We start from the raw sequence: 11,383 nt of genomic DNA on the forward strand, positions 1-11,383 counted from the left end.
GATATCGCTCCCACCATATATTGAAGGCGGGGGAGATGCGAGCCGGATATCTCGGAGGCACCAGCTTCTGCTCGCAAGCTCTACAAGGCCATTAGCTAAATAAAAAAACACACGCAAACAAACCGCCGGTACACGACACCCCTCCCACGCGCATCTTTCGCGCCCGCGTTCCACAAAAGGGCTCAATGGCAGGAAATTAGTGCACTACCACATGAAGCGCCGGCTTGCAAGGCTGGTTGGGATGGGGTAGATCCCAAAGGTCGAGCTGATTTGCAGCCGCAGGGCGCATCTCAACTACAGCAACAAATCATGCAAAAAAGGCATCCGCTTCTTATTGCGCTTCGTTCTCGTTTGACGATCGCGCCTCATGTTTACCTCTAGTGCCAGACTAATGCAGTGGTGACACGCAAGGGCACGGAGCGCCGATCGAGGGCAAGAGGGATGGGTGGGATAGTAGTGCAAGGATTCCGGCAACTCCAGAGACCAGCAGAATGACACGCGGGTCCCGATGACCACCACATGGGAAGGGCTGGGCCCTGGACACATGCTGCAAAAAGGGGCGACAAAGAGAGCCTGGCAGGGAGAGGGATCGCAGTGGCAGCTCACACCAGTTGCCCTCTTGTCCAGGCATGGTACACCATGTATGCGCATTAACCACGGCGTGCCCTGTGTTTGGACGTTGAGCGGGAGACCAGACGCATTCACCATATGTCATCCCACGATCATTATGCCATCAGGGTGCCAGTGTACTTACGAGTGCTTTAGAGTAGGCTGGTGCCAGATAGGGTGTGGACTACTATAGTGATAGTAGCGAACGATCAAAGCTAGAAAAAAGACACAAAAAGCAGAGTATTAGAAGTAGAGGCAAGGACGAAAAAGAGAGCCTGGCAGTCCAGACATTGGCAAGACAGGCCCAACCCAGCAAAACACTCATTCATCGCCGTGAACAATCGCCGAAAAGTTTAATGCTCTTTGAGACAGAATTCGCCATTGTTCTCGCTTGCATTGCCTCTTGCTTCGGGGGAGTTGTTCTTGCATGCACGTTTTGCGGGCATCTTGGAAACCGGATACCAGAGACACCACCACCTGGGTCTTTCCAGTAAACAGAAACCGGCTGGCACCTGTCATGCAGCAGCTTGGCCCGAGGCTGGCCAGCACTGGACAAATCCGTGGATCTGTGCCGATGCTGTCCAGACCGCCCGAAGATGACAATGGCCGCGAGGCGTGGAACTGCTTTGTGCTTGCAGATGTGGCAGACGGGAGGACTGTGCGACCTCCAAACATTGTTGCTGCTGTGCCTACTGCACTGCAAATGCAATACATCCAAACAATGGCTGGCGTCGATATGGTGCCACGAGCAACGGCCCCTGCTGCAGTCCAAGACTGGAGTTTCATTCGAAGTACAAAAACAGGTCCAAAGAGTCTAGAAGGGGAAGCCGCCGCCAGGGCCGCCAAAGTTGAACGCAAAATGCTGGCCGCTGCCGCCTTGCTGGAAGAACATGGGCTTACCACCACCCGGACCGCCGTGCTGGAACATGAACGGATTGGCGCCGCCAAAGCCGCCTGGACCACCGTGGCCACCGGTCGGGTCGTTGGGATCCTCACCCTGGTCGTAGCGGGTCCGCGTCTCCTCATCTGACAGCACCTCATACGCCATGTTGATCTCGGCCATCTTCTCCTCAACCTTGTCCTTGGGCAGGTCGCCGCGGTAACGGTCCGGGTGCCACTGGTGCGCCAGCTTGCGGAACGCCTTCTTAATGTCCCGTTGCGAAGCATCGCGCGGCACATCCAAGATCTTGTAGTAGTCCTTGCGCGCAGCCATGCGCTTCTTCTGCTCCAGCCGCATGCGCCGCTCGTGCATGCGCCGCTGGTGATCGGGACCGCCCCCGTTGGCCTGCTCAAGCGACGCAAACACAACCTGCGCCTGGTCGACCTCGTCGGTCTCCAACAGCGCCTCAAACTTGTTGCCCAACGCATCAGCATTTCCAGGCTCGGCCTCCAGAACACGGTCGCAGTGCTTCATCGCATGGTCCCACTTCTTTGTGTGCGTGTATCCCTCGCATGCAATGCCAGCCAGGTATGTGGCAAGCTTGGCCGGAACAGTGGCCGGGATTTCAGCATCGATGACGAACTGTGCGTACATCTGGTCCACATCGTCCAGCAGTCCAGGCTTGCCGTTGGCTGGCGCCACTCCTCGATTGCACGCATTCCACTTGCCCTTTGCCTTGTCGCTCTCCAGCTTCTCGACCTTGCGTCCGAGCGCACGCAACCGCTTGAACACCGTCTGGCACATCTTATTGTCCGGATCCGACTTTAGGCACCCACGCACGTGCTCCATCCCACGCTCAGATTCGTTCAGCGCAAGGTAGTGAAGATCGGCCAACTTTGCCTGCGTCTTCAGGTCCCCGGGATGGATGCGCACCAGCCGGCCAAGATCGGCGCTGGCACCCTCCAGATCTCCGCTGGCCATGCGGCAAGCAGCCCTTGTCTTGAGGATTGATGTGTGCAACGGCGAGACACGGATGACCTTGGACGCCGAGTCGATGCACTCGCTGTACTTCTTCTCCGCAAGCGCTTTTGAAGATACATTCGCCATGTCGCGAGCCAGCGCAATCTTGTCTTTCTACAATTTCCTCGAGGGAAACATCCACATTTTAGTTTGCTTCGTGCCAGTGTGGAGACACTGATAAATAGTGAGACAGAGAGCCTGGAGTGTGAGCCACCCCGCCACGCCCACAAAACTGCTCCTCCACTTACCAATTCCTTTGACTTTTCGAAAATCTTGGCGTTGCCTGTTGTCACTTTGGCAATGTCGCTGTCGGCGCCGTCCAGGTCACCCTCGCGCAGATACACCTTGGCCCGCTGCAGATACGCCTGGTCAAAGTCGGGCTTGATCTCAATGGCACGCGAAAAGTCCTTGAGCGCCGATGAATGCTTGTTAATCGTCAGATACGTGGTTGCGCGCTTAAAGTACGTCAGGTAGTTCTGCGGGTCCTTGGCAATGGCTGCGTCGTAATGGCTGATAGCCTCACGGTACTTGCCATGCAACAGCAGGTTGTTGGCCTCCTCCAGATACTCCTGCGTTGTTGTCAGCTCGCCCGATGCCGAACCTGTGAGTGTGAGCAGCAGCAACGTCGCTGTGCCTGCAAGTAAGCCGCACTTCATTCTGGAAAATAAAGGATAGTAGAGAATACGAGCGGAAAGGAGGTAATATACAAATAGAGTAGGAGAACTATCAACTGAGGCTGGCCAAAGAAAAGGGCACAAAGTTTGTAGAGGCAGAGCGCTGTTGAAGAAAGACAGAGGAGAGCTTGGCGAGACCCCAACTTGCAAACAGCATTTCATTTATACGTTGCCTCTCTCCACAGTCCGTTTCTAACTCTTCGTTCGTTGGCTGTCAATCCGCAGAACGTGGACCAACGAGCGGGCGCCAAAGCTGCAGTGCTGTGATCAGCTGCGGGTGCAGTATTAGATCGGCCGATCAACACAACTGCCTGTTTCGTTGGTAAAAACGATAGGTGAACTGAGATCCAAGACAGCCTCAGGGACCCTGGCAATGCATTAATTTTTTAGTGTCAAGCGCTTAGGCTATAAATTCATGAGTGTATCACTACCGTTTCAGGAGCCAACTCGATTGAGATAGCAGCCCCATGCACTCGCCATTGCGCTCTGACCGATGGCATGCCAATGCTTTCTCTTAGCATGGAAAATGATACAAAGTAGCAAAAACCTCCCTATTCGTTGAATACTTGACTAGCATGACATATAATTTAGTACATTTTCAAATGTCAAAACGAATTCAACGTCCTAACGAGATCCGCAAATTCGGACATGCCAGCAATAGATGTGCAGTATTGTGCATATGCATGTTTGAAATGAACATTACAGACAATCCAGTATCAGCAGCTAGATGTCTGCCATCCGCTCTAAAAAGCTTGCAGTAATGACGAGTGGTATGCTGCAGTTTTCACATGGAGTGTAAGGATCGGACAGTAATGACAATCGTGCATTTGTAAACACCTGGAAAACATAGCGTCACCATATTGGTATTACCTAATATTGGACATTGTGCAATTAATACATTGCTATATCAAACAGAGTACATGAACAAACAGTAGTCGTCCAGCGACCATCTCCTGGCATATACCGCACCCCTATTCGATACCCGTTTGTTGCTGCATGACAGATGCAACATTGTTTATTGGCACACTAGTTTTCGTGCTAGAAACATCCGATTGCACATGTGTGCTCGTGCCCATTCGCTGCAAAAGTTTCACAGCATGCTACTCTGGCGTAAATATTAGACAATGCCCGGGTCAGCTGCCGCCAGCGGTCAGGTTAGGGCCACGTTCTCTGAACAGGCTTAAAAGGCGGCACGGATGCTGTCGTTGGAGCAGAGCATATTCTTCGCTCGTTTTTCTCACAACCTGCTCCTAACAGAATAAACACCTCCACCTTCCAACAATCCACAATGTTCAGACATTATCTGTATCCTCAAACCCGCCTGCGCCTGCAGTACCTCATCAGCCCCGCTGCTGCCCGTGGCGGTAGCCTGGTGTTTGCTCGTGCCTACGTCCCACCCGTTAGCCATCGCACAAACGACTACAACAAGATGCCTGCCCCGCACGAGGTGCTCGACAATCTGCACCCGGAGAAGTATAACGAGGCTCTGGCCTCAGTGATCGACGGCGAGTTCGACATCGACACCGATCTGGGCGCGGCCTCAGTCAACAACATGGAGATCGAGCGCCGGCTCGCGGCCTCAATTGAGTTTGACCAGATGTTCAACAGCAAGGTGACCAACCGCCATATGGACTGAGCCGCTCTGCTCTGCCACCTTTCCTCAAAACAATTTTTCACTGTGAATAACATTGTACCAAAGCCGATTGTCCACCCCCAGCTTGCCTGGATGCGCTGTGGCATGTAAGCCACCAGCGTAGCAAGAGTTTTCGAACGCCGAATGTCTGGGCAGCAGCCCAAGAGCGTCCATGTCCGTGACTCAACTCCCCCGTCCTCGGTCTTCATGCCAGTCATCAAAGGATGCGCTGCGCGGATCGCCCCTGCTGCATCCTATCACAAACCATTTAGTAGTCAAACCACTGAGATGGCAGTTTCGGAGTCCACGGTTGGGGGCTTGTCGGTGGGTGACCTTCTAGTGAAGAAAGAAAGCGCATAAATTGCAACTGCACCAGCTGCTTTTCAGTCTGCTCTTCCTGAGGTTTCGCTTTACACATTTTCGTACTTTTCTATCTTTGAAAGAAAAAGCGCGCTCACTCAACGATGGGATACAACAAGGCTGCTAAGGAGACCTGTGCATGGCTTGGTTTGGTATTCTGGAGCTTCCAGCTTGCACCACAAGGCAACGTATCGAATCTCATGCAATCTGCACCTCTGGTCCAGCTGCTGGTGCTTGCCATTTGGAAGCCCCTGCAGACCGGAGCCTGTTTGTTATAAGTGAAGAGCTCATTTCCTACTTCCTCTGTAGCCTTCCCGTTCACTGCGCTCAACTCTACTGACGCCTGTATCGTGGCCACTGCGGGTACGTAACTATACACATCTTTGTAATGTTTAGCCTGGCAAAACTACAAGCGTAAGTCCACCGAGGGCGTCTCCATTGTGATGCTCTACCTCTGGTATATCGGAAACATGCTGTACGGCGCATACGCAGTCGCCGACAAGCTCTACTTTGGACTTATCATCCAGCCGCAGCTGTTTGCGCTCTTCACGCTGCTCAACATCCTCCAGGTTTACTGGTACCGGTACAAGTGGAGCATGACCAAGATTCTGTCTGCCAGTGCTGTTCTGTGCGCTCTATACGCGGGCCTGCACGTCGGAATCTGGAAGGGCGAGGAACACGCAATTGCCAAGCACGAGGACCGCGTGGTCACCTTCCTTGGTGTTCTGCCGGCTGTCTTCATCGCCGTTGGGTTCTTTCCCGAGTTCTACGTGTGCATCCAGGAGAAGTCGGTCGAGATGAGCAACTTCTTCCTGATGCTTGATATCAGCGGTGGCATGTTCAGCACTCTCAGCCTGGCATTCGACCATGAGTTCGACTATGTTGCGTCTATCACATATCTGATTGTGATCCTGCTGGACATTATCCTGGCGCTGATGAAGCTGTACTTCCATCTCACCGGGACCCAAGGCATGGCGCACCACGGCGAAGCACCTGTGACCAAGGACATCCACGATGAAGACAGCAGCACTGACCCGCGCGTCTCCAGCAGTAGTGCTCCCAAGAGCCTCGAGGAGGGCGGCATCCAGCACTAGAGGCGATCGATCTTTTCCAACTAGGTTCTACTTTTCTAATTTCCTCTCTATGAAGGACAACATATGAAGTACCTTGCACTCTCGCTCTCAGAAATGCAGCTGCATCCAAAAGTATGCCAGCCCGATGTTGGCGGCCAGCAGAACAAGCGACAGCTGCAGCGACTCGGAGCGAATGTCGAATGCCGAAATTACCAGGGTGAGGGCCACGATGTACGGCACGTCGGTTCGCGCAGCAGCATTGTCAGCAGAAGCCACCACATGCAAGACGTACACCTTGAGCAACATGACAGCGGTCTTGACACCAAACACCACATCCGACCAGCTTTGCTCGGCACGGCGCCGCTTAGTGGGAGCACCACCCTCAGCATCGCTGCTGTGCTTTTCCAATGGCCGCTTGCTTCCAGGTGCCGGAGCAGTACAGGCTGCAGTATCTTTTGCCTCTGCTGATGCTTCTTGCCTTGTCTGAATCTGCAGACCCGACAATGCCCGAGTGAGCTCTCGCGAATGCTCCTGAACACCGACACTATGCCGTCTCCGCACACCTTCTCGTGGGGTGGATACACCTGATGGAACGACAAGGTACCCGCCATTTGACGCCTTGACTAACTCCAAGCCAGTGTTTGATGGCTTGGGCGATCTGTTGACGGCAGGTTGGCGCCTGGGTGCTGTTACTGACGACGATGACTCGAACTGCGCGTATGGTGCGTCAACGTACTCTGCCCCTCGGCGCGTATCTGCCTCGCTGTAGCGCCGGGGAGTAGCAAACCCTGGTGTGTCACCCCGGCTGCTTGCTGGTTCGGACTCGTGGATTTCGAATCTGGGCTCATCCTGCTTGCGGCTGCACCAAAAGTTTCTGCGCTCGTTAACTTTCTGCTGGATGTCGGTGACATCCGGCCGCTTGTTCTCGTCGTGGTTGAGCAGGGACTGCATCAGTACACGCAGTTCTGAGGGAATCTCAGGCACATTGTGCTGGCGACGGATCTGCGAAAAATCTACATGTCGCAAAGCCAGCACATCTCGGCGCAGAATATCCAAATCCTCAATGTTCGAGAACGGCAGCTGCGTGTAGCACAGATAATATAGCACCATACCCAACGACCACATATCCGATTTGGTCGAGTAGCTGTCCAGGTACCGTCCAGTCGCGTCAACTTCGAGCAGCTCTGGCGCCATAAATTCGAGCGTGCCTGTAGCACCGGTGCGATTGCGTTTCTCGATGTGCGACAGGACCTCGCACTCGCCGAAATCAGTCAGCATAATACGGGGCATCTCGCCGGTAGCACCCTTGTTTGCCGGGTCGCTCCAGTGAAGCAAAAGATTCATGTGCTTCAGGTCGCGGTGGATGATTTGCAGCTGATGCAGGTGCGCAAGTCCATTGCAAATGTCGGCAAAGAACGACCAGATCTGCTCGATCGATAGCATGTGCGGTCCACCATCGGCATTCAGCGAATCCTCAGTCGGCTGCTCTGGCATGGTCTTGACACGGCTAAGACGCCGCTTGCGACGCATGTCGAGAAGCTGCTTTCTCAGTGACGCCGATGGGTCTCCTGTATCATGTCCTGGCTGCTTCGGCTCCATGTACTCTTGCAGATTGCCGCCATTCGCGTACTCCATCAGGATGAACAGACATGGAACCTTGGGGCCGAAGCTGGTCAGTTGGTGCATCTCGAGCCACGAGTGCTTGTACTCGACCACATTCGGATGCCGCAGACTCTCGAGGAGTTTCACTTCTCGCAGCATGCGCTGCAGCCACTTGTGGTTGTTGCCCACAGGTACCTTTTTGACAGCATAGTGTCCAAGATACACGTTGTCGAGGATATGCTGGCACGAAAATACTGAGCCACGCAGCCCTTTGCCTAGCTTTTTCTGCTCCGAAAAGAATCGATCATAATATCCCTGGTTGAACGAGTTGGCCGAGACACTAGGCCCATCATCATTATCACTGTCGCCATCCATTGTGGCTGATGAAGGCACTATTGGCGTTGCATCACTAGCCTCACCATCCATAGCAGCCAGAGGAGAGCCGACGTCGCTCACATCCATACGGCCAGGGTCGATATTGTCGTCAACGCTGTCTGGTGGTCGTGGCGTGCTGGAACGAGTGTCGCTCCGGTCTGCCAGCACGTACCGAGACTTCTGCAGCCTGAGAGACCGATCCAAGAGCTGGAAGTAGTCACGATCGACAGTGGCATTTGATGCCCCTCCCGCATCCTCAATGTGCTCATCGATATGTGGCCCAAGTAGACGGCTGCTTCCTTGCGCTATCGGCCGGAAACACATCGGGCAAACATGCGGTGAGGCATGCGGGTCAAGCGTTCTATTTCGAGGTCTGCTGGCAATAGCCATTTCCTGGCTAACAGGAAGCGTCAACGGCTGCTGAACTGGATCACCGTACGGGAACACCAGGCCTTGGTTAACCACCGGCTTTACCTCGACCTCCTCGCTCTCGCGGTTATAGAGCACCACCTGGCCAGACGTCCGGTTGTATAAGATAACGCGCCATTCCGAGTACGGCACCAGCTGTGTGTTTTGGTTGATGGGCAGTAGCTGCCCGGAGGCTTCGTTCTCGTTGCTTGCTTCAGAGCCGGTGCGGCTGCCTGGGCCGTGCGAAAGCGACCGTCCTACCGTGCGCTGTCTGTTACGAGACATTGTTGTACAAGCTTTGTTATTGAAATTGAGGTGAATGAATAATTGAGAAAAATAGCAATTGATAGCATTCTCGCGAAAGAGAGGAAGGGGGGAGACAAGTGGGGCGTGTTTGGTGATGGCGCCACACGCATTGGTCACAATCAACAGACCTCGACGTCATCACCGCCCCGGCTCAGACATCAAAATGCACATTTGCCAGGATCTGATCTATTCCACCAGGAACCGGCAGCGTCTCTGTGTATATCGCTTCACTCGACACAGCAATGCACAGGAGAATGCATGGATGGCTGACTGCTCAGACAGGTCCATAGCATCCCAATGTCAGTAGGTACCCGCTCTGACAGCATGTACCATCCTGTCACTACATCTACCGCCTGCTGCTTTTTCCTTGGCCATTGGAACTACACTTTCCCTATTAGCAAGTTTTATTGAATCCATATGCTTTCACTCGTTCCCAGCTCTGTCGAAAACAAGATCTGACCTCAGAACATACTTGTAGCTGTTCTGAATCTCGAGAGCCTCGTGCTGAAGACAGTCAGCGCCGTGTTTGTGTAAAAGAGCCAGCCCCATTTCAGGCTTGACAGATACCGGTTGCATCCTTCCGGCATAGAACACGGTTTCACCGCCTGAGGAGCGCCCGCCTTTCTCAGCCCCGAATCGCTCATCATCAACAGCATTGAGGTATATCAGCAGCGTATACTCTGTGCGTCGGCCCTTCGGGTCAAAAAAATAATCATCATAGTGTTTGCCAAACCGCTGCCCTGGGCCATACCGGTACAGACGGATGTTTTCGAGCAGGCCAACTGGCTCTCTGCCATCCGGGTGGGTCCAGCCTCCAAGCAGCCTGCCCATTCCTGAGTCAGTCCACAGCGCCTGGGCAAACTGAGTGTCAATCCCGCTCCACCTGGCATTGTTGCGGAATGCTTCGCCGCGCTTGGGGACCCCCGGTGTTGGCACGCAAAGATCATCCGCAAGGCGAATGAATGCGTCGCATTCTTGCTTGCTGAGGAGATTTCTGATCAAGAATATATGGCCGGATACAAGCTCGGCCAGCTGCAGCCCCTTTTTTGGCTTCACCGCCGGCCATTCAATGGTGGCAGCGGCGGATCTTGGCTTTGCAGCACCTGGGCGTGAGTCGCTTGCAGCAGACCTTTTACTCTTCTTGCTGGTACCGCTGCTGCTACTGTTGCTTTTGCTGCTGCCCAATGCCGACTTGTTTGCACGACCCATCCCCAATTATTCCGAGTTTGGCCAAAGGAGTTTAAAATGGATGCTTTAAAAATAATGATAATAGCAACAAACCTATATGCGCAGTGTTGACCCGGTGGAGATTATTCGGGCTGTCCTCAGACAGAGGTTGTCGTGGATATTGCGATGCTCAATATATGGGAGCCCGAGGAGATGACGATTCACGCAATGTTTATATGCTAGTGCAACCCAGATCGACGTTCACAACCCAAATATCATATAGCGCTGCTTGTGCACCGCGCTCAGGGTCATTAATAGTATGCGCCCTCGGATAGCATGCTCACATGCATGGAAATTTGGGTCTGGCTAATAGTTTCTGAGCTGGTGTCAACGGAACTGATGCATCCGAATTGAGCTAAATAAATATGCTTTCCAATTGCGAGCCGGAGTGCAAGTCTCTGCCCAAACCATACAGGGTGGACTGTTTAGCTCCAGGCACGCCCCTGCGATAAGCGACGAATCTACCCAAACAGAGCCTGCAATGCATCCCTGGGTACATGTTCACAGTGGTGGGTTTCGTTTGTTTTGGCAAGAGCAAAAATTTCTCTGCAGAAGGTTCGCCAAACTGAAAATAAAACTGGTTTTCAGCAGGCCAAAGGAATGGCCTAGCGAGCCTAAAAGCGAATACGCGAACAAGTAGTTCGGAACATGAATGGTATTGCGCACTGTGGAAACAAATGACGGCTTGCAGGCTATTGCTCTCGCCCATGACGCGGATTCAGAAAAAAAAACTCGCCCTCTGTTCCAGTGGTGCAAATCGCGCGCTCATTAAGACCTGTATCTTCGCTACTGGTCGTCGATCCCGACAATAAAAGGGTGTCAAGCGCCCGCCGAAGGAAGGGTCATTCTGTTAATAGGCTGTGGCCATCGACGAATAAACGGACACCATCTCGCTTACTGGTAAGTGCATCTTTGCAAATTGCTGTCATTCAAATACTATTTCTTGGTTTGGGATGATGTATTACATGAGTGGGGATCCTCAGCTCGACCAGATATCAATATGCAGCAATGACCTCATACATATACATGCATATGCTGCTGTGTTCGTTTGCATCGGGTAGAATAAGCACTGTGTATTTCGCCGCCGTGATTAAATCTTGCTACATGTTCACTGGCGGGTACGTTGGGGTAGCTGCAGTAGCGGCGGCCGTTTGTGCTATGTATTTTTGGGGACATGGGGTGAGCAGAGACCGACGGCTGAATCAGGACGATCGGT

General features: G+C 53.2%; 5 protein-coding genes across 5 annotated transcripts; 2 read left to right on the forward strand and 3 right to left on the reverse strand.

Moving 5' to 3' along the window:
- Positions 1 to 1,224: 1,224 nt before the first annotated feature.
- On the reverse strand, positions 1,225 to 3,301 carry DL89DRAFT_248098 (TPR-like protein). Its single transcript, XM_040885141.1, has 2 exons — positions 2,758 to 3,301; positions 1,225 to 2,623 (listed from the first exon to the last, which is right to left on the reverse strand). The coding sequence occupies exons 1-2, from the start codon at positions 3,163 to 3,165 to the stop codon at positions 1,424 to 1,426; spliced, it is 1,608 nt and encodes a 535-aa protein (XP_040742215.1). The 5' UTR covers positions 3,166 to 3,301; the 3' UTR covers positions 1,225 to 1,423.
- A 1,582-nt stretch (positions 3,302 to 4,883) lies between these two features.
- DL89DRAFT_268915 (uncharacterized protein) lies at positions 4,884 to 5,218 on the forward strand (the record flags this gene model as incomplete). The annotated part of the gene is made up of 1 exon (XM_040888078.1): positions 4,884 to 5,218. A coding segment is annotated over exon 1 (196 nt), but the record flags the coding sequence as incomplete, so codon positions are not given.
- On the forward strand, positions 5,214 to 6,353 carry DL89DRAFT_268916 (uncharacterized protein). Its single transcript, XM_040888079.1, has one exon. The coding sequence runs from the start codon at positions 5,620 to 5,622 to the stop codon at positions 6,268 to 6,270; it is 651 nt and encodes a 216-aa protein (XP_040742217.1). The 5' UTR covers positions 5,214 to 5,619; the 3' UTR covers positions 6,271 to 6,353.
- DL89DRAFT_33243 (kinase-like protein) lies at positions 6,314 to 9,113 on the reverse strand. Its single transcript, XM_040891556.1, has one exon. The coding sequence runs from the start codon at positions 8,917 to 8,919 to the stop codon at positions 6,358 to 6,360; it is 2,562 nt and encodes an 853-aa protein (XP_040742218.1). The 5' UTR covers positions 8,920 to 9,113; the 3' UTR covers positions 6,314 to 6,357.
- Positions 9,114 to 9,115: 2 nt separating this feature from the next.
- On the reverse strand, positions 9,116 to 10,236 carry DL89DRAFT_33263 (uncharacterized protein). The gene has a single exon (XM_040891557.1). It carries the CDS (start codon positions 10,147 to 10,149, stop codon positions 9,364 to 9,366), a length of 786 nt encoding a protein of 261 aa, XP_040742219.1. The 5' UTR covers positions 10,150 to 10,236; the 3' UTR covers positions 9,116 to 9,363.
- Positions 10,237 to 11,383: the final 1,147 nt, after the last annotated feature.

Source organism: Linderina pennispora (genome assembly GCF_002104995.1).
Source record: "Linderina pennispora strain ATCC 12442 chromosome Unknown DL89scaffold_10, whole genome shotgun sequence".
In the NCBI taxonomy this organism is placed as follows: Eukaryota; Fungi; Kickxellomycota; class Kickxellomycetes; order Kickxellales; family Kickxellaceae; genus Linderina; species Linderina pennispora.